General features: G+C 41.5%; 3 protein-coding genes across 5 annotated transcripts in view; 2 read left to right on the top strand and 1 right to left on the bottom strand.

Annotated features, from left to right (window-relative positions):
- Positions 1-1,961: 1,961 nt before the first annotated feature.
- Positions 1,962-3,118, top strand: LOC115168860 (UBX domain-containing protein 10). Its single transcript, XM_029724392.1, has one exon. It carries the CDS (start codon positions 1,962-1,964, stop codon positions 2,685-2,687), a length of 726 nt encoding a protein of 241 aa, XP_029580252.1. The 3' UTR covers positions 2,688-3,118.
- Positions 2,900-9,508, bottom strand: LOC115167965 (ATP-dependent RNA helicase DDX19B). 3 transcript variants are annotated; one of them, XM_029722760.1, is made up of 12 exons: positions 9,250-9,508; positions 8,828-8,891; positions 8,670-8,720; positions 8,438-8,573; positions 8,150-8,242; positions 7,683-7,785; positions 7,293-7,407; positions 6,849-7,026; positions 4,884-5,121; positions 4,610-4,772; positions 4,271-4,462; positions 2,900-4,175 (listed from the first exon to the last, which is right to left on the bottom strand). In XM_029722760.1, exons 1-12 carry the CDS (start codon positions 9,304-9,306, stop codon positions 4,114-4,116), a joined length of 1,452 nt encoding a protein of 483 aa, XP_029578620.1. In that variant the 5' UTR covers positions 9,307-9,508; the 3' UTR covers positions 2,900-4,113. The 3 variants fall into 3 exon arrangements, with proteins under 3 accessions (XP_029578620.1, XP_029578619.1, XP_029578621.1); XM_029722759.1 differs by having other exon boundaries at positions 7,683-7,809; XM_029722761.1 differs by lacking the exons at positions 8,438-8,573; positions 8,670-8,720; positions 8,828-8,891; positions 9,250-9,508 and having other exon boundaries at positions 7,683-7,858; positions 8,150-8,234.
- A 5,547-nt stretch (positions 9,509-15,055) lies between these two features.
- Positions 15,056-22,641, top strand: part of LOC115167966 (von Willebrand factor A domain-containing protein 5B1-like) — a 50,894-nt gene continuing 43,308 nt past the window's right edge. Inside the window, exons 1-6 of the mRNA XM_029722763.1 lie at positions 15,056-15,390; positions 15,656-15,817; positions 16,119-16,341; positions 16,687-16,841; positions 18,291-18,422; positions 19,628-19,752. Coding sequence (XP_029578623.1) covers positions 15,207-15,390; positions 15,656-15,817; positions 16,119-16,341; positions 16,687-16,841; positions 18,291-18,422; positions 19,628-19,752 — 981 coding nt within the window. The 5' untranslated portion in view covers positions 15,056-15,206. The remainder of the gene's footprint in view (positions 15,391-15,655; positions 15,818-16,118; positions 16,342-16,686; positions 16,842-18,290; positions 18,423-19,627; positions 19,753-22,641) is intronic.

Here is a 22,641-nt window from a genome sequence, read left to right on the forward strand (position 1 = left end):
GGACTTCAATGCACAACACATCAGCTGTATGTGACCAGGCGGAAAAAACCTTTCCAAGCCAAACCGCTACACACAGCCTACATTATTGTCACCATATTAGCTAAAGTAATGTCATAGTTTGCATAGATAATAGAACTAACGCGTTAGTAAACCAGCTAGAGTCATGCAGTAACGCTACAGTGTACGGTCAGTAAGCAGTTACATCAACGAGGCCCCGGTGGCAATAAATTAGTAATACCAAAAGCTTACATTGAAAAAACAACTTGGAGGAGTTCCAGTGTTAGGTTGGAAAGTCATAGCCAGCTAGCTAACATAGCATCACTCTGTTTGAGCAAGGTGTTTCAGTAGGCTAAACTAGCCAGCTGCATTTGCTAAGTAAGTGAAACTGAAAGTGGGGAAAAGGAACAATCTCTATTTCTCTCTTGCTTCCCCTTAATTTGTTCAAAACTGTTCCAACTATTGTCTTTCTCTGAGTTAACTACTCACCCCATTGTACACACTGCAGTGCTAGCTGTAGCTTATGCTTTCAGTACTAGATTCATTCTCTGATCCTTTGATTGGGTGGACAACATGTCAGTTCATGCTGCAAGAGCTCTGATAGGCTGGTGGACGTTTTGTTTTGCTTTAGAAATCTGTCATTTACAAAGTTACACTGATTGGCCGGGGGGGGGCTGCATCATTCGTGGGGATGACATGTTTACTGTTGCCTTGTTTATTGTTTAAAATATGTACCACTTAATCTTACAGTTTTGCATTTTTTTCTGTTGACTATGAATGAAATGATAAATGAAACACTGACACCTGATAAGTCTAGACTTTGTCTTTGTTCTATTTCTGCAATGATGTATGTTTCTTCATAATTGTGTCATGGTGTTATATAACCTAAGAATGAATATGGATATTAGCGTTAAATCTGGTGCAATGTTTCAAATACAGTTTGCATAATGTAAAACATCTCTGGAGTAAAATTACAGGAAATTTCAATAAATTCTCTGGTATTCCCAAAGTCTCAGTTGGAGGATTCCCTGAATCAGGAGGGAATAAACAGGAAATCCGGAATCAGGATCCTCTAATCAGGATTTACGAAAAACCAGGGAATTGATTGAAAGTTCCTGAAATCTTGCAACCCTAGTCTGGAGCAGTGTGATTAGAAATGGATTAGATACGACTGATGCTGCACGCTCCTTGACTTGCACCAGGGGGCAGCTTTGTTGATGTGTGAGGCAAGCAGCGTTGTCAAGGTAACTATCGCTGTATCGGTAACTTGAGTTACGCTGCCCGCTGAAAAAGCTTGAAAACTTCCCTCGAGTGTTGACAAGCAAAAAAAGAGACTGATCTATCAGCTGAAATGCAAGGTATGCTGCATATGTTTGTTAGTATTCTTATCGTGCACTATCTGTAATTCTAGTGGCAAGTATGTCCCCTTTTTGTTACCTACTTGCATCAGACAGCTTAGTTACCTAACGTTAATTTGGTAACGTTAACTGGTCAACAAGGAAATCAAATGGAAGACATTTTCTGTGATTGGCATGCCAAGATTAGTAAACTTTCAAGCTGGCCAGTGCTCTCAAAAAGGGTGGCCAGTCTCCTCCTTAACAGCTACTAGGCATGAAGACTTTTGCGCCAACCCTGATGAGCAGACAGTAACAAAACTTTCAGCAGGGATGTAACAAAAGCCTGCACACCCAGTGGCTCTCAGCAAGAATGCCATTCACAGTGTGACTATGATGACAGAAAATGTCACAGAATAGCTATTATATTTATATTTCAGTTCTCTCTTAACTATCTCCCATCTTTTAGAGTTGAGTCACATCTAAAATATTTGACTGCTGTGGAGAAGAATGCATTTGACCAGGCCAAAGTCCTCGAAAGGGCGTAGTCGACCCAACCTGAGCCACACGCCAAACATGGATGTGGCTGAAAGCTTCCACAACACACCACTGATCCCGAAGCCTCCTTCAATGGGCTACGACAGGTCAGATCGTTGCCTCCGCTCCCGCTCCCTCTTCAGGCAGAGCAGCCAGCTGAGCGTGAAACAAGACCCAGACTACCTAGATACTGTTCCTGAGGTACCCTCTCTTCCCTTCCCTTGGAACAAATACAAGCCCCTCCCCTCTATTGAGAAGAAGCCATCAGAGGAGGGTGTCTCTTTGAGGGGCATGGAGGAGAAGACATCCAAGCTCAGCCTGTCCGACAGCCTCATTATCCAGGCTCGGCAAGGGCACGGGGAGCATCAGCTGTCCTCAGTGAGGGCCCGAGCAGAATCCCGGAGCAACCCGGAGATAGGCAACGTGTCAGAGGTGCTTTGCAAGGTCTGCCCCACTCCCAACCCTCCGGACCTCAGCGTGATGGCCACAACCCCAGAGGCAGAAAGCCCACCAGTATTCTCCCCTGGCACTCCTGGGCCTTTGAGCTTACTCCTTGCCATCCGTGCTCCGTGTGGTAGGCGGTTTGAGTACCACTTCCTACCCACAGACACCCTACTGACGGTGCTTGCCAGTGCAGAGGCCAGATATGGGGCCAGATATGAGCATGGTTACATTGAGATCGTGGATGGCTACGTTAAGAGTGGTGTGGATAGACCCCTCCGAAGGACATTCACAGACCTGAACATGACTTTGGCCCAATGTGGCATCTTAAATAGATCAGTACTGTGCATCTTTCAGGAGGATATGGACTCTGCCTGAACTCAAGATGGATGACACAGTATAACAAACATTAAAGTTATGACAAATAGGCCTATATATTATATTAACAATGAAGCCATATGTTTAGAGGAAAGAGTGCTTATTTCCATTGTAAAGAGGAGCTTAGGAAGGTGTGTTTTGCATTTAAGGTAAAACAAAACTAGCCTTTTCTCACAGCCACTGTGCCACAGAATAAGCCCAGACAGACATACTTTAGGTAAGTAATCTTTATTACAACCACCATTTAGAAATGACAAAACCAAAAAAGTGCAGAAAGTATTAGAGAATAGATTCAGCAGAGGCTATTTTAGCTTTCATAGCCAAGGTAAACACTAAACTCTTTAGTTCAAGCAGTCCAAATATAAATCATATTCACTGAGGTACAAAATAAAACAATTCAATGGTGTTTTGCTCAATAAAGCTTTTCCTCTTGAAATAGATCTATTATTTATTCCTAACAACTTAGGTATATTCCATACAATCTTATTTTACTTGGTAAAAGTGACCAACTTTTGTCAGTTGACAGAATAAGCTTGAATGTGACTGAACAAAACTTGTTTCCACTGAAACAACCTCCCGCCATAGATTTGCAGAACCTATTGGGGAAAAAATAAAATAAAAAGAGGGAGCAACTGCTCCAATACTCGCAGTATTAATACAATGGAATCTTTGGATTATTGTGAAGCACACATCAAAACCATCAAGAATGTATTTAGTGTTGTGATCCTGAAATTCTTTATCACTTGAGGATTGTTAGTCTAGACTGATCATGAGTTGCCTTCTCATTAATAAGGAATGGACATTTCTCCAGTTTGGTTACTACTTCAAATCACATTACCTTCCACTAGTATTATTCTATAAGAAAATGGTTTTTAAGACCAATCAGCACAGCAAACTTCCCCCATTCTAACTATTGCAAAGTCTTGTTTGATTCAATATATTGTATATTGCTAACAACCAATGGCTACCTATACATGTCTCAGAGAGACTTCAAGATCTAGAGGGTAAAATACTAGTTTAGTGCAACCACTCAATAAAAAAAATAATATAGCAACTGAACACCAACCGTAATGCTAATAGTATCAATGAAGGTATCCTGCTTTTGTCAGATTTTACTTTTCATAGCAGGTTAGGATAATTAGGTTAAGGTTAGGAAAAGGGTTAGGGTTCGCTAAAATACAAAAAATGTAAACCTTTGACGTTAATTTGAAAATCTGGATCCTTCTAGCCATGACCTCTCTTTGGCATGAACTATTGTCCTGAAAATGCTAAAATGCTTTGCATTTAAGGCATGGCTAACATCTGTCATTTCATGTAAACATTCAAATAAATCCTTAAAATGACAAGTCCAAAAGCCCAAATGAGTTAATAGTCCAAACTGCATAAATAGTTGCATTAAATGATTAGTGATCAAGGTTAGCAGCATCTAGTTGCTGATTTTCTCAATTTCATCGAGATCATCAGTGTCAAGCTTGTTGATCTTCTTATCTATGGAAAAAAAAAATACAGGAAATTATTAGAACATTGTCTTATAGATCAAAATGTACAACCTTGTGAAGACTTCTAGAAACAGAGTGACGTACTGAAATGTTCCTCGATTTGGTTGAGAATGTTCATGCTGTGTTTGCTGTCAATCATATTGACTGCAAGGCCCCTCTTGCCGAAACGTCCTGTGCGACCAATCCGGTGAAGGTATGTCTCGTTGTCAGCGTTTCCGTATTTGTCCATGGGCAGGTCAAAATTTATCACCACAGAAACTTGCTCAACATCAATGCCTATCAATAGAAAGAGAAAAAAAACATGCCCTTAGGCCTATTCAATGTAAAAAATATATGATTAAAAATGAGTTAAACACTCATCCTCACCCTCCTACTTGGGATAAATGGTACCATTAATCTAGCTTTCAATGACAGTTTTTATACCTCTGGAGCATACGTTGGTGGTCACCAGGACTTTCTCCTTGCCCTCCCTGAAGCGTTCGATGATGGCCGCTCTCTGTTCCACAGTCATCTCCCCACTCAGCAGCGCCACCACATGGCCCTCCTTAGTCAGCTCTGCAGCCAGCCAGCCAGCTGTCCTTCGGGTCTAGAGGCAAAGAAGCCTACTTTATTTCTTTACTTCATTAGTTTATGTACCGTATCAAACCCAATCCCTCAGAGAATTCCTTCAATCCTTGGATAAGTTGAGGACACTCACGTGACAGAAGATCATAGCTTGGGCGATGGTGATGGCGCCGTAGATATTACAGAGTGCTGTGAACTTTTCCTCCTTGTCGCTGCAAAGCACGTAATACTGCTTGATGGTGTCCAGAGTCTCCTCTTCACGTTTCAGCTTGATGATGTTGGGGTCTGGCACAACCCTCTCAGCAAACTTCCACACGGAGTCCTCAAAGGTGGCAGAGAACAGCAGCATCTGACATTCCTTTGGCAACATTCTGAACGGGGGAAAGAAAAGTCCTTAAAGAACTAGACTGTTATGCTGTTATTGAGTCGAATAGCAATCTGAAAATCATCAGCAGTCATTAACCTCTCTTGGGTAGGGGGCAGTATTTTCACAGCCGGATGAAAAACGTACCCAAATTAAACGGCCTACTACTCGGGCCCAGGAACTAGAATATGCATATTATTAGTAGATTTGGATAGAAAAACACTCTGAAGTTTCTAAAACTGTTTGAATGATGTCTATGAGTATAACAGAACTCATATGGCAGGCAAAAATCTGAGAAAAATCCAACCAGGAAGTGGGAAATCTGGTTCTTGTAATTCAAGTCATTGCCTATCTAACACAGTGACTTAGGGTTCATTTTGCACTTCCTAAGGCTTCCAGTAGATGTCAACAGTCTTTAGAACCTAGTTTCAGGCTTTTGCAGTGAACAGAGAGCGAACAAGAAGGCCGGGAAGTTGGTGACTCGTGTTCACGTGATGAGGTATCTGTGTTCCAAAATGTTTTTCAAGACATTGGAATCGTCCAGTTGGAATATTATTGAAGTTTTATGTTAAAAAGGCCCTAAAGATTGATGCTATACAACGTTTGACATGTTTCAACGAACGTAAATAGAACTTTTTTTAAACTTTTCGTCGTGAAATTGTGGGCGCGCTTCCTACATTTGGAGTAGCTTACTGAACGCGCAAACAACAAGGAGGTATTTGGACATAAATCATGGACTTTATCAAACAAAACAACATTTATTGTGGACCTGGGATTCCTGGAAGTGCCCTCTGATGAAGATTTACATTTACATTTAAGTCATTTAGCAGACGCTCTTATCCAGAGCGACTTACAAATTGGTGCATTCACCTATAATATCAAAGGTAAGTGAATATTTATAATGCTATTTATGATTTTAGATGACTCCAAAATGGCAGGTATCTGTATTGCCTGGTGTATATTTCTGAGCGCCGTACTCAGATTATTGCAAAGTGTGCTTTCCCCGTGAAGCTTTTTTGAAATCTGTCACAGCGGTTGCATAAAGGAGATGGTTATCTATAATTCTTTGAATAACAGTTTAATATTTTATCAACGTTTATGATGAGTATTTTTGTAAATTGTTGTGTTGATTCACCGGCAGTATTGGAGGCAAAATATTTTCTGAACATCATGCGCCAATGTAAAATGCTGTTTCTGGATATAAATATGAACTTTATCGAACAAAACATACATGTATTGTCTAACATTGAGTCCTAGGAGTGTCATTGATGAAGATCGTCAAAGGTTAGTGCTTAATTTTAGCTGAATTTCTGGTACTTGTGACCCCTCGCCTGCTTGAAAAATGGCAGTGTGGTTTTTCTTGTGTTGTACCTGTCCTAACATAACCTAACTTTATGCTTTCGCCGTAAAGCCTTTTCGAAATCGGACAATGTGGTTACATTAAGGAGAAGTGTACCTTTAAAATGGTGTAAAATAGTCGTATGTTTGAGAAGTTTGAATTATGACATTTTGTTGTTTTGAATTTGGCGCTCTGATTTTTCACTGGCTGTTGAATAGTGTGAATAGCGTCCCACCTGCCCAAGAGAGGTTAAGAGCCCTTTTACAAGTGTCTGTAAACAAAGTTAATGGCAGCGCTCATGATTACTGGCCTGCAAGACGAGCTTGTCTCGTATCACTTAAGTTCTGCTAGATGAGAGTACTGTACATTTACAACTTTCTATATGGAAAACTCACCTTTGGATCCGGATGCTCTGGTCCTGGTGACCCTGTGTGGCGATCATGACATCAGCCTCGTCCAGGACAAAGACGCTGATCTTCTTGGGGTTGATGATCTTCAGTTTAGAGCACCAGTCCAAGACTGTGCCAGGTGTCCCGATGACAATCTGCTCCTGAAGCTTTGCCCCTCGGTCCACTGCTCAGCACCCAGAGACAAACAGGACAGTTAATGATATTGTTACAATGATGCTTTTCATCAACATCTTATATTTACAGAACATCAACTCTATAATACACGTGTGGCATTTTCTTCATTGACAGTTATGCTTTCGACATGAAATTTGTGTGACAGCACTGGCAGTGACAGCATAGGCCTACCATTTCCCCAGTGAAATTAGGCACCCAAACGTTACAGGTTGTCTTAAAAATAAAAATAAAAAGTAGGAATGTTTTGAGACTTACATTTATTGCCACGAATGGCATATGCCAATTTGACCTCAGGATAGAATTTCCCCATCTGCTCAATGACTTTACCAGTCTGCAAAGCTAGCTCGTACGTTGGGGCAATGCAAAGACACTGAGGGGGCAAAATAAGAAGTTTCAGTAATAAGAGGCTTCTATCTACAAAACCAACAAACAAAAAAAGCAACACATTGTGATAGATGTTCTCTAAACTAATACACGTTTCTGTAACCCTGATCTGTAGGTGCTCTTAATAAAACAACCCATAAAAATCCACCTAAAGAGCAAACTCTTTCTGACCTTCCTGATTACCTGACCTCTTGAGGTCTAACCTCTCTCATAGCCTGAGTAATGCTGATGGACCATAGCATTGCTGAAGATGCCACTCACCTGTGCCCATTTGTTAGTTGGGTCGACATGGCTGAGCATGGCCAGCACAAAGGCAGCTGTTTTACCTGTGCCGGACTGTGATTGGGCAATCAGGTTCTGAGGTCTGGAACCAGAGGGATAATACACGCTGAAGAGAGATTAATGGGGGACTAAAAGGTAGATTCCATTAATTTCACCTAAAAAAAATCAAACAACTATATTACTGTGTACATAAACACTGGTTAATAACTAGTTTGACTACATCTGACTGAAAGTTGAAATTAAATGTGTAACCTCAGAACACACATCACAACACCTTCAAATGTCCAGTATGGAAAAACAAAAATGTATGCAAATGTATGAAATGTATGCATTCACTACTATAAGTCGCTCTGGATAAGAGCGTCTGCTAAATGACTAAAAATGTTTTTTTTAAATGTCCAGAATATCTAGGCTATTTCCTCTATTATTGAATAATGGGTACTCACGGCTCTGCCAGCATCATGGGCAGGGCATTCTCCTGGATCTTAGAGGGTCTGTTGAAGCCCATGTCATACACTCCCTTTAGCAGCTTATCTTTCCTGAGATGGATGTACAATAAAAAAAAGCATTGAGGCCATGAAAAGGACAACATGTAATGAAAAGGTTGACCAAACACATGATGCCACAAAAAAAAAGCAATGTTACAGATCCTAACTCAGGTTGAAATACACTGTATAATCAAGGCTTCATGTGAGGTGTAAGCACTGGTGAATTTGAAATCAGATATCACTTACAATCTCAGCTCTTCAAATGTCTTGACCGAGTAAAGAGGAGAGTTGGGATCCCTCTGAAGAACCTCTACTTGATTGGTAGTGTTCACAAGGCTGGTGTGGATCATCTTATTCAACAATGACTGGGCCGCTTTGTCCTCTAAAAGACAAGAGTGACAGGTGAATGACCTGTCCGACTACACTAATTGAATGGAGACATGACAGGGAGATGAGAATAAACCCTAAGAATTCACACCTTTTTCCTCCCCTTCTACATTGGTGCCATCCTCCACTTGCTTTGTGGTACCTGGCAGAAAAACAAAAACTCATCACATGATTGTATCACAAAAATGTAATGGACAATACATGGAAGAATATCAAGAGCAAATGTTTGATTGACATCGGTGATTTTACCCTTTTTTGCCTTATTAGGTGGAGCATCACCTCGAGGTGGAGATCTTATCACCAAGGAGCCGAACTGGTAAGAGAAACAAAAATGTTTTATTAGTACGCAAATATCTCATCTCAGAATGAAAGTTTTCCCTCATAAAATCTTGGCAAGCAAGTGTCAAATTCGACCAACAAACAAAGCCATGACAAACACAGCTACAGTCAATGGCAGTGCTTTCAAAAGGTGTGTCAGTAAGTGGAACACCACCAGCACATGGTATGCTAAAGTAATAACTCGGCCACAAATTGCCTCAGTTGCAGTTGGCTGGGCTCGCAAACTAGCAGCATAAAGTTAGATACTTTTCGTAAAGCATAGCTGCGAATATAGCTGTCTAGCTAATTGTACCAAGCTAGCTAAACTTGCTAGCCTATACATTTAAACTTACTGAGTCAGTCGTAGATTCCTGTTTATCGACAGCAAGGGCCCAGGAGTCAGTAGCCATTATTAACCTTTACTGTATATTATTTTAGACCAAGTTTAACAAGTTTTAGATACACAAACGATGCAATCAAGCTGGGCGTCGAAAGAGATGCTGCCTGCCAAGCCAAAGAAGCTACTGCTGATGCGCACCGGCTGTAGCTAGCTCAGCTGCACTCATTCCGATGGAAACTCGGAAGTGGAATTCTGATCAACTTTGTTTTACCCCCAAATGTGTTTGTGTAGGAGGTGGTTTAAAATGAGCAATACCACAGACTATATTGGAATAATACAATCTTTATCAGATAAGCAGGTTTGGCTATTTTTTACTTGTCAGTTTAAACTATTGTTTGTTAATCGTTAACGTATTACAGCTATAAATGATATGTCATTTCTATCGAATTTGATATGGTTTATTCTTTTTGATTCGTCATCTGGACCCAGACAAATTGAGTAGGAGAAGAGATTATGGATGTCCTGATCGGTCCTAATGAAAGTGACCCAGGCAGGTAGAGACCTGACAGTCCACATCACTCTCTCACTCACTCTCTCACTCTCTCTCTCTCTCTCTCACTCACTCACTCACTCACTCACTCACTCACTCACTCACACACACACACACACACACACACACACACACACACACACACACACACACACACACACACAGATTAAGAGAGGAAAGAGAGAGAGGGGGGTTATGGCCAGCATTATGCTAATTTAATTGAGGAGCGGATGCAGCTTCAGCCAATACCCTCCACCCACACAACCCCCTCCCTCATGCCAACCTAAAATGTCTTTTAAGATGCCAGTAGAACTCTATATCGATTGTCATGGTTACCTCCTCAGTGGAAAAAAATAATAGGTGGATCAGACTAACAGTGGCCACAATGCAGACAGCTAAACTCCCACTACCCACATTAAAATAAAAACATTATAGGCTTTCCAATAAACCAGAGACAGAGACTTGTCGGCGATGGTGAGTGGGAAGGTTAATGCCTGCCCTGGGTGGAGGCAAGAGAGACATGCTTTATGTCCGTCCGTCCCCCCCCCCCCCACTACTCCTCCATGCCTGGTGCTGCATTTCATCTATTTAGTCTGATCCCCCAGCTTTCAAAAAGGATCCATAAATGGGGTCTCCCATCATCGATTGCAGGGAAGGAGAGTGGTGGTGCTGATGCTATAAATGCAAAGAGGAGAGGTACTAGGGGAAAGGGATGCTAATCTGTTGCAAAGGACTGTCTGTCTCTCTCTCTCTCTCTCTCTCTCTCTCTCTCTCTCTGAGTCTCTCTCTCTCTGAGTCTCTCTCTCTCTCTCCGTTAGCGAAAGCCTCTAACTCCAGCCACAAGGAGGGAGGACAGCGACTGAGCTGAGAGATACTTTTTATAACCACATGTTGCTGTGCTGACTGAATTGCTGCCACGGTTGCTGCCTGTCAACTGTCCTTCTTTGATTTGTTTAGTCCCTCTGTGAAAAGCCAGAGCCATTTAATTAATAGTAACTCTGCCCACCTGTGACAGCTGGCATTTCCTCTACGCCACATGTAGAGGCAAGAAAAAAGGGAGGGAAGAGAAATAGAAGGGAAAGGACATCTTTCATGAAAAGTGGGCATCCAAAAGACAGACATAATTTCACTCCCAGTTGACACAAATGAAAGGTAAGAAGACGTGTTGATATCAGATGTCAGTGATTGCATGACATGATGCTGCTTCCATTCTCTACATTCTAAATATGATTTGTATATTTTAAAAGTTGCTAAATATTGTGCATGTATATTGTATAATGACATTGATATTTTTACAATTATAATGGTCTGCAATGAAATCCAGCAATAGCAATCAACAGGTGTTTTTTCAGACCCTTTTCCTTGGAAAGCTGTTGTTATTGCAATGTTATTATGACTGTACTGTATTAATGGTGGCTTCTGGTATATTTATAGTGGATGAAATTAGGTTATGTTTGGATGAACCTTTCTGGAGATTTCAGGATGATTCATACGACAAGGAGAGGGGTCTCATGGGGTCTATCACTTGGACACAATCAATATCATGACCTGTCAGACTGAAGAAGAAAAAAAATCCCATTAAAAGAGAAACTGTAATGGATTGCCTTATAACCACTGGCCAGAAATAATTGGAGCAAGTTTCTAGAATTATTGAAAGGGGATAGTTTTGTGCATAAGATAAATCAACTTAATTGTGAACATTTTATGTGAACATTCCCCCTCAATTTGAGTTCCTGTTCTCATATTTTATATATATATATATATATATATATATATATATATATATATATATATATATATATGTATGTATGTATGTATGTATGTATGTATGTATGTATGTATGTATGTATGTATGTATGTATGTATGTATGTATGTATGTATGTATGTATGTATGTATGTATGTATGTATGTATGTATGTATGTATGTATGTATGTATGTATGTATGTATGTATGTATGTATGTATGTATGTATGTGTGTGTGTGTGTGTGTGTGTGTGTGTGTGTGTGTGTATACAAGGTGGGGGAAAATAAGAAAAAAAAACACACACACACACACACACATATATATATATATATATATATATATTTATATATATATATATATATATATATATATATATATATATATATATATATATATATTATGTGTGTGTGTTTTTTCTTCTTTTTCCTCCACCTTGATTGCTTAGCATGGCTATAAAATAAGTGGATTTAGTTTATCAATCATGTTTGCATTATAACTGTACATCAATATGAGGCTATCTGATTTCACAATGCATTTCTGTATTGTCATAGCTAAAACAGTTTTACAGTCCAGTTATCCTGTTCAATTTATTTTTAGAATAAAGTAAGAATAATGGCATTAATGTATGCTTCATTGTACTGTGAGAGATTTTGAGTCTTACAGGAACAAGACACTGCATCTCTAACACATCAATATTATAATATATATAATATAATAATATTATTAAATATAATACTATATCAATATTCCCGGCTTGTGCCTCATAGGACACATGGTGGCACGGTTGACACTGATTGCAGAACAGAGCAGAGCAGAGCAGATGTGAGCAATGTTGATGCGTCTGTCTGACCTTTTCCTTTTCAATAAATGACAATGCTGTGCCAGCCAGCCAAAACCTCCTTTTGATTAAGTAGTACGAGGAGGGGGAACGCATTTTGTCAATGAATTATGGATCCTGTAAAGTGTGGCTGCATTATGACAACAGATAGTGGTCTGGTCTGTTAAATGTTGACATCTTATCGAGTCCAGGGAGTCAGGGAGAGCAACAATCTTGAGCTTCATCATGTAGATAATTAAGATCTTGAGGTTTCACGGAAAATACTCTTTGTCTGAAGAAGTAGGTAGAGTTGTTCACTATGTGGAAGTACTGTAGTCTGTGTAGTCTTATAGCCACTAGTACTGGCATATTAGGCAGGCAGCCTCTCAGTTTCTATGTAAATTCCTTTCCTCACAACACCTCGCATAAAGCCAGTGTTAGAAGCTCAGGCAATGACTCTCCGGACACGACAGACCCAGAACACCACATACAGTACCAGTCAAAAATGTGGACACACCTACTCATTCAAGTTTTTTTTTTACTATTTTTACTATTTTCTACATTGTAGAATAATAGTGAATACATCAAAACTATGAAATAACGCATATGGAATCATGTCATAACCAAAAAAGTGTTAAACAAATCAAAATATATGTATTTTATTTTAGATTCTTCAAAGTAGCCACCTTTTGCCTTAATGATAGCTTTGCACACTCTTGGCATTCTCTCAACCAGCTTCACCTGGAATGCTTTTTCAACAGTCTTGAATGAGTTCCCACATATGCTAAGCATTTGTTGGCTGCTTTTCCTTCACTCTGCGGTCCAACTCATCCCAAACCATCTCAATTGTTTTGAGGTCGTGTGATTGTGGAGGCCAGGTCATCTGATGAAGCACTCCCATCACTCTCCTTCTTGGTCAAATAGCCCTTACACAGCCTGGAGGTGTGTTGGGTCATTGTCCTGTTGAAAAACAAATGATAGTCCTATTAAGCACAAACCAGAAGGGATGGCCTATTGCTGCAGAATGCTGTGGTAGCCATGCTGGTTAAGTGTGCCTTGAATTCTAAATAAATCATAGACAGTGTCACCAGCAAAGCACCCCCACACATCACACCTCCTCCTCCATGCTTCACGGTGGGAACTACACATGCAGAGATTATCTGTTCACCTACTCTGCATCTCACAAAGACACGGCGGTTGGAACCAAAAATCTCAAATGTGGACTCATCAGACCAAAGGACAGATTTCCACCGGTCTAATGTCATTTGCTCGTGTTTCTTGGCCCAAGCAAGTATCTTCTTCTTATTGGTGTCCTTTAGTAGTGGTTTCTTTGCAGCAATTCGATCATGAAGGCCTGATTCACGCAGTCTCCTCTGAACAGTTGATGTTGAGATGTGTCTCTGTGAAGCATTTATTTGGGCTGCAGTTTCTGAGGCTGGTAACTCTAATGAACTTATCCTCTGCAGCAGAGGTAACTCTGGATATTCCTTTCCTGTGGCGGTCCTTATGAGAGCCAGTTTCATCATAGTGCTTAAGGTTTTTGCGACTGCACTTAAAGAAACTTTCAAAGTTCATGAAATGTTGCGGATTGACTGACCTTCATGTCTTAAAGTAATGATGGTCTGTCGTTTCTCTTTGCTTATTTGAGCTGTTCTTGCCATAATATGGACTTGGTCTTTTACCAAATAGGGCAATCTTCTGTATTCCACCCATACCTTGTCACAACACAACTGATTGGCTCAAATGCATTAAGAAGGGTTAGGGTTACTTTTCATTTAAATGTATTCCAGGTTACTACCTCATGAAGCTGGTTGAGAGAATGCCAAGAGTGTGCAAAGCTGTCATCAAGGCAAGGTGTGGCTACTTTGAAAAATGTGAAATATATATTTGTATAACACATTTTTTCCATATGTGATATGTGTTATTTCATAGTTTATGTCTTCACTATTATTCTACAATGTAGAAAATAGTAAAAATAAAGAAAATCCCTTGTATGAGTAGGTGTGTCCAAACTTTTGACTGGTAATAAAGGTTGAGCTGCCATGTCACATGACATTTGCATGAACATTTTGGCCATAAGCATTGTCCACTTCTCATAGCCACATCTCATCTCACACACTCATTCATGCAATATTCTACCAGACCAGTGCAACTTTGATGTTTATCCTCTGTTTGTTGGATGAGTCATGCTTTTTCTATAGTGGGAACTTGAAATGTTGTGTCCTGAATATAACCTTGGACAAATGTGTTATATTGTTTTTTTCTGCCTTTGCCTTACATGTAGATCAGAGACCCCCCACTCATGTCATACTACAGTAAAAAACATGATCTATCTATCTCTCATGTTTTTTTTTTCATTTTCAATCACTTTTGTAGTCTAAGCATGCATGTACTGAACTGATAGTTTTAATTTCCCTGTGGTTTTACTGTCTGGGCCTGCCTGCAGGGATGTAACGTTTTGGGCTCCTGAGTGGGGCAGCGGTCTAAGGCACTGCATCTCAGTGCTAGAGGCGTCACTACAGACACCCTGATTTGAATCCAGGCTGTATTACAACCGGCTGTGATTGGGAGTCCCATAGGGCGGCGCACAATTGGCCCAGCGTCGTCCGGGTTTGGACGGTGTAGGCCGTCATTGTAAATAAGAATTTGTTCTTAACTGACTTGCCTAGTTAAATAAAGTTTGGATTTATTTCAAAGGCATTTATAAGGCCCGCTCTGTTTTCTTTGATGTTATTGCTGGATAACAACACAAGAGAGAGGATTTCAGAGCTTATAATGAAAGCTGTTTGTTTGATTAATTGTTTTTTTCTGAGTTATTAAAAATGTGTCTGAACAATTTGTTATTTACCCCCAGTCTATGATTGGTAATGAAAAGAAACTCAAACATAAAAGAAGCATCACCATGCCAGGCCTGATCAACAAGGAGAGGCAGAATGCTCTGCCTCTCAGTGTCTCTGAGATCACTTCCTGTGTCAGAGGTTACACTCTAGCCCTGACAGCATCCATGACCTACAACAACTTCGAGGACCATCCTATTGAAGGTGAGAACCTCATTTGTTAGTATATACAACAAAGTAAGATCATTACTACAAGTGAGCATGAACATTCTCTGGGGGGCTTATACAAATGTGCTTAAAATTATTATTCTGAATTTACTTTCCTTGTAGCCTCCAGAGCTTCCACAAGGCTTCTCAATGTAAACATTAACATAGGCACTGTCCGGGGGCTGTATTAACATAATTGAGTTAGTTTGACTTAATTGCCTGATTGCCTCTGGTTAATGTTATCTGTCTTCATTTGATGCAGGTATCTTCATTTACCCACTGGAAGAATGCTCTACCGTTGTGGGATTCGAGGCTATGATCTCCAGCCAAATAATAACAGTGCAAATCAAAGACAAGTCCAAGATGGATGACTGTTACTTTGATTGCTGCACTACAGCTAATGGAGCCCTTCAGAGTGGCAGTGGTAAGAATGTGTCTCACGTCATGTCACCTCTGAAGGTTAGAGGAATCGTCACAAACTGTCATGAAGTGGTCAGTGGTTCTGTAGCCTGGCCACAGATCTCTTTGTGCCATCTTGCCAACTCCTATGGTCATTTGTGTGACAATGACAATTGGAGATGGCAAGACAGTCCAAACAGAGACCAGTCTAGTGTTTTTGGTTCCAACTATGTATCTAGAATATAATCCAGTGAATAATGATAATATTGCTCAGAAAAATACAAAACATTACCATTTATGTGAGTTGTTCTGCTATGGTATTCCAGGACAGATAGTGCTGGACGAGGACTTGGAGAGGACGGTGTTGGTGGTGAATCTGGGGGTCATCCCACCTCTGGAGACGGTCAACGTGCTGGTCAGCACCTCCTCTGAGCTACCCACCCTGCCGGACGGGGGAATCCGTGTCACGTCACCCTCCGTGTGCACCCCGAGGGTCCAGAGGACCATCAACGAGGAGCAGGGACTCTCCCCTAACTTCCAGAACAGAACGTAAGAATGCTGTGACAGTGTGTCATCATCATAACCACAACTGAATGTTAACGCTGCTGTGTCCAAATAAAACATCTATGGAGACATTTTGATCTATAAAGGAAACGTGATCTTTATTTTTTATTTTATTTTACCCCTTTTTCTGCCCAATTTCGTGGTATCCAATGGGTAGTTACAGTCTTGTAACTCTTGAGTCTTGAAGTATCCCTTTGACTGTGAACTTAGAATTTAAGTTATTCACTCACCTTCCGGTATTAGACACATTATTTTAAATGTTCTAGACAGAGAAATAGCTGACTCGTGGACAATACATGATATGATTTTGTATTCTGGTATTTTGCACAGGAGGGATAGGCATAATTGTGCCCTGGGTCCACATGAACAGACACCCATAAATCCCCAGCTGTGCATGGCCCTGCTACTGGAGGAAGAGGCCATCAACTCCATCGACTATGAGTTTAGCTTCCAGCTGGAGATCAGAGCCCCCTATCTCCTTGCAGGTCAGAGACACAACACACAACCATCTACACATTGCAGTTTATTTGTATAATAATAAATGCAATTTATGTTATTGACCAACAGTCACTTGAATACCGATATAGACATCCTTCCACTATGAGTAAAAAGCTACCTCCACACACAAACAGGATTTATTTGAGTATTTTTGTGATACACTACATGACCAAAAGTATGTGGACACCTGCTTGTTTTTGCATCTCATTCCAAAATCATGGCATTAATATGGAGCTGGTCCCCCCTTTGCTGCTATAACAGCCTCTACTCTTCTTGGAAAGCGTTCCACTTGATGTTGGAACATTGCTGCGGGGACTTCCATTCAGCCATAAGAGCATTAGTGTGGTCTGGCACTGATGTTGGGCGATTAGGCCTGGCTCGCAGTCGGCATTCCAATTCATCCCAAAGGGGTTTGATGGGGTTTCGGTCAGGGCTCTGTGCAGGCCAGTCAAGATCTTCCACACCGATCTTGACAAACCATTTCTGTATGGACCTCGCTTTGTGCATGGGGCCATTGTCATGCTGAAACAGGAAAGGGCCTTCCCCAAACTGTTGCCACAAAATTGGAAGCACAGAATCATCTACAATGTCATTGTATGCTGTATCGTTAAGATTTCCCTTCACTGGAACTAAGGGGCCTAGCCCGAACCATGAAAAATAGCCCCAGAGCATTATTCCTCCTCCACCAAACTTTACAGGTGGCACTATGCATTCTGGCAGATTCGTCCATCGGACTGTCAGATGGTGAAGTGTGATTCACCACTCCAGAGAATGCGTTTCCACTGCTCCAGAGTCCAATGGCGGCAGCTTTACACCACTCCAGCTGACGCTTGGCATTGCGCATGGTGATCTTAGGCTTGTGTGCAGCTGCTTGGCCATGGACACCCATTTCATGAAGCTCCCGATGAACAGTTCTTGTGCTGACGTTGCTTCCAGAGGCACTTTGGAACTCGGTAGTGAGTGTTGCAAACAAGGACAGACAATTTTTACGCGCTTCAGCACTCGGCAGTCCCGTTATGTGAGCTTGTGTGGCCTTTCACTTTGTGGCTGAGCCGTTGTTGCTCCTAGAGGTTTCCACTTCACAATAACAGCACTTACAGTTGACTAGGGCAGCTCTAGCAGGGCAGAAATATGACGAACTGACTTGTTGGAAAGTTGTCATCCTATGATGGTGCCACGTTGAAGGTAACGGAGCTCTTCAGTAAGGCATTCTACTGCCAATGTTCGTTTATGGAGATTGCATGGCTGTGTGCTCGAATTTATACATCTGTCAGCAACGGGTGTGACTGAAATGGCCGAATCCACTAATTTGAAGGGTGTCCACATACTTTTGTATATAGCGTATGTCTTTGTCAAGTGAAATCACAGTGGATGCCACTGTTTATTCTACACTGTAGATTCTACACTGTAGATGCTTTAGAGGTGTTTTTGTGCAGGTGTGGAGAGCCCCTCTCATGCGATCCGGGCTGACGCAGACCCCCTGGCCCGCTCAGCCACCAGCGTTGTCATCACCCTGGCTGACAAATACACTTACGACTGCCCTGTGGAGATCCTCATCTACCCCAGCGGTGGGTACTGCACTTTAGTAGACACACCATCCACCACCCACCACTCAGCCTGGCAGACACTACGATTACTCACTCCTCTTCAAAATACAGTATCACATACCCAGAAAAGACCAGTGTTGACCTGTCCTCTGTGTTAAATCATCAACTATCTGCAGCAAACCATTCATTTAGCTAAGCCCTGTTATTTATATGAGGACAGTTAATCAGATTACATGGGGGGGAATCATCAGCCTCTCTCTCTCTCTGCATATCTGTTCACCCTCAGCCCCTCTCCTCCATCAACCCTCCACCTTGTGCAAATGTATGAGCTATCCTTGGGCTTACCCAGCCACACACTCTCTCTCTCTGCATATCTGTTCACCCTCAGCCCCTCCACTCTATCCACCCTCCACCTTGTGCAAATGTATGAGCTGTCCTCGGGCTTACCCAGCCACCCACCCACTCTCTCTCTCGCTCACTCTCACTCTCTGTCTCCCTCCCTTTCTCTCTCACTCTCTCTATCTCTCCCCCCTCTTGCTCTCTTTCGCTGGCTATCTATCCTCTCCTTGTTGTCTTGACCTATGCATGGACCAGTTGTCTCCCAGAGGCAATAATAAATCCCCACATTGCTTATTCAATAGGCGCTAAGAGATGGCTTTGTCTACAAACAGACCTGGGGCCTGTTGCTCGCTGTGCAATTCAGTTCAGCCCGATGTGGTGCTGGGGTTTCAATCTCATCAAGGAAATTGCTGAGCTCAACCAAATGGATGGCGCAGCGGTTTAACTGACTTGCCTAGTTAAATAAAGGTTAAATACAAATAGAGAGATGAATGGAGTGCTTGCCGTTTTTTCCTCAGTATTGGTATAGGTAAATGAACTTGAATGATTTTGAAAAATGATTGTCGGTTTTCAAAGAAAACGTCATTGATTTAGTAAATGGTCAATAAACGGTCAATAAAAACAGCTCGCCGTAAAGTTCACTGCAGAGAGATGTTTTGAGAGATGCCTGTGGAGAGCAGAATTTGAGCAGGAAATAACAGTAATGGGACTATCATTTTGACTCCGACATCATTACAACTTGGAAATCTAAATCCAAGACGGACTTCTGTGACAGAAAAAATATGTACTATATCTAGCCACTATCTAGCTCATACTGAAACATGCTTGTTGTCTAGGTGATACTGTATCACATTAGTCTAATGGCCACAATCTCCTCTTCTGTCTAGATCCTCATCTGCCACATGTGCTGATTGAGGATGGAGACATGACACTGGAGGAGTACGATGATCACCTCGCGGGGAAGAGTGACTTCATCAAGGCCACCAAGAAGGACTCCAGCAATGAAAAGAAAGTGAGTGCTGCATCAGATCTGATATGCATCTTACACAGCAGCCTTAATGAGAGACACAGAAACAGCTGTCAGAAAATGACTTTTAGATTAAACAGACTTTGTAAAATGGCATGATGCTGCTTATAATTAAAGAAGAAAAGTGTGTAGCATAATAAATATTTCATTATACTCATCAGACAATATTTTTTTTAAAATTTATTTTACACATAAACAAAAAATAAAACAGTACATCATATAACATTATTACACCACTACTTATCTACATTACAAAATGTTCCGCTGTTCCATAAGGTGTATTTTTATCATTTAAGAAAGATCTGATGTTACTGCTTGCATCAGTTACCTGATGTAACAGTGTAGGTTCCGTCCCTCTCTTCGCCCCAACCTGGGCTCGAACCAGGGACCCTTGCACACATCAACAACTGACACCCACGAAGCATCGTTACCCATCGCGCCACAAAAACCGTGGCCTTTGTAACGCAAGGGAAACAACCACTTCAGGTCTCAGAGCGAGTGACGTCACTGATTGAAACGCTATTAGCGCGCACCACCGCTAACTAACTAGCTAGCCATTTCACATCGGTTACACTCACCCCCCTTTTGACCTCCTCCTTTTCCACAGCAACCAATGATCCGGGTCAACAGCATCAATGTAAAAGTGTAGGTTCCGTCCCTCTCTTCACCCCAACCTGGGCTCGAACCAGGGACCCTTGCACACATCAACAACTGACACCCACGAAGCATTGTTACCCATCGCGCCACAAAAGCCGCGGCCCTTGTAACGCAAGGGAAACAACCACTTCAGGTCTCAGAGCGAGTGACGTCACTGATTGAAAAGCTATTAGCGCGCACCACCACTAACTAACTAGCCATTTCACAGTTTTTTGTAGTCGAGGCTTTATGTAGTACTGTGCACCTCCCATAGCCTGTTCTGGACTTGGGGATTGTGAAGAGACCTCTGGTGTCATGTCTTGTGGGGTGTGCATGGGTGTCCAGTAGTGCTAGTAGTTTAAACAGACAGCCCAGTGCATTCAGCTTGTCAACACTTCTTACAAAAACAAGTAGCGATGAAGTCAATCCCTCCTCCACTTTAAGCCATGAGACATTGACATACATAATTATTGTTAATGTTAGCTCTCCGTGTACACTTAAGTGCCAGACGTGCTGCCCTGTTCTGAGCCAATTGTAATTTTCTTATGTCCCTCTTTGTGGCACCTGACCACATGACTAAACAGTAGTCCAAGTGCGATAAAACTAGGGCCTGTAGACCTGCCTTGTTGATAGTGTTGTTAAGAAGGGGGAGCAACGCTTTATTATGGACAGACTTCTCACCATATTAGCTACTGTTGTATCAACATCCAGGGTTATTCCAAGCAGTTTAGTCACCTCAACTTGTTAATTTCCACATTATTTATTACAAGATTTAGTTGAGGTTTAAGATTTAGTGAATGATTTGTCCCAAATACAATGCTTTTAGTTTTTAAATATTTAGGACTAACATATTCCTTGCCACCAATTCTGAAACTAACTGCAGCCATTTCAATTGCTGAAGTGTATAGTTTTGAGTCATCTGCATACATAGACACACTGACTTTACTCAAAGCCAGTGGCATGTCATTAGTAAAGATTGAAAGAAGTAAGGGTCCTAGACAGCTGCCCTGGGGAATTCCTGATTCAACCTGGATTATGTTGGAGTGGCTTCCATTAAATAACACCCTATGTGTTCTTTTAGACAGGTAACTCTTTATCCACAATATAGCAGGGGGTGTAAAGCCATAACACATACGTGTTTCCAGCAGCAGACTATGACCAAGGAACACCTTCAGTGCTCAATTGTCTCCACCAATTCTGTCCTCAAACAATTCGATTTTCTGATTTTAAGCATTCAACTTAAAAAAAAAAAACTTTGTTGGCTGTTGCTGGGTGTTATCATCCACCATCAGCCGCGGCCTGTACCCTACCTGTCCTAAGGTCTCTCCTGGCCCCTTACACTAAGTCTGAATTTGTCCTACTAGGTGACCTAAACTGGGACATGCATAAACCACCTGACCAGGTCCTAAAGCAATGGGACTCCCTAAATCTTTCTCAGATTATTACCAATCCCACAAGGTATGACTCCAAACACCCAGAAAAGGTTACGCTCCTTGATGTTATCCTCACAAATAATCCTGATAGGTATCAGTCGGGTGTTTTTTATAATGACCTTAGTGATCACTGTTTTACAGCCTGTGTTCGTAATGGCTGCTCAGCGAAACGACCTGTCCTTATTTGTCATAAACGCCTGCTAAAAACCTTTAATGAGCAAGCCTTCCTTCATGACCTGGCCTCTGTAAATTGCTATAGAATCAGCTTTATCCCTTCTGTCGAAGACGCTTGGAACTTATTTTTTAATATTTTCTGTGGTATTGTTAACAAACACGCCCCCGTAAAGAAAATTAGTTATTAAAAACAGGTTCAGCCCCTGGTTCGACCGTGATCTGGCAGAGTTACTCCACCTCAAGAATTCCATTTGGTGAAAGGCTTGGCACACGCATAATCAGGCTGACAGGCTCTCGTTCAGGCAAATGAGAAATAAGTGCACTCAGGCTATCCGGAAGGCCAAAGTTAGTTACTTGAAGGAGCCGTTTTCTCTCTGTGGGTCTAAGAACATCTGGAAAATGGTTAAAGACATGGAGAATAAACCGTCCTCCTCACAGCTGCCCATGTCCCTTAATGTTGATGTGTTTTTCACTGACAAGGATGGCTGAGCTCTTTAATCACCAATTATTCCCTGGGCTAGGTGGGACGATTGCGTAGTCAACAAAACATTAGATTATGTCAGGAGAGTACCCTGCCAAAAATAATCACACAGCCATTTTCAAAGCAAGCATATAGCAAGCATATATGTCA

This window comes from Salmo trutta, chromosome 30 (genome assembly GCF_901001165.1).
Source record: "Salmo trutta chromosome 30, fSalTru1.1, whole genome shotgun sequence".
In the NCBI taxonomy this organism is placed as follows: Eukaryota; Metazoa; Chordata; class Actinopteri; order Salmoniformes; family Salmonidae; genus Salmo; species Salmo trutta.

Bases quoted from the DNA above. Each gene is read 5' to 3' on its own strand.
- LOC115168860 (XM_029724392.1), top strand. From the start codon at position 1,962: ATGGGCTACGACAGGTCAGATCGTTGCCTCCGCTCCCGCTCCCTCTTC.
- LOC115167965 (XM_029722759.1), bottom strand. From the start codon at position 9,306: ATGGCTACTGACTCCTGGGCCCTTGCTGTCGATAAACAGGAATCTACG. The intron at 8,721-8,827 runs GTAAAATCACCG...TTTTTCTGCCAG, and splicing joins ACCTAATAAGGCAAAAAAGG to GTACCACAAAGCAAGTGGAG. The intron at 7,408-7,682 runs GTGAGTGGCATC...TTGCCCCCTCAG, and splicing joins CAACTAACAAATGGGCACAG to TGTCTTTGCATTGCCCCAAC.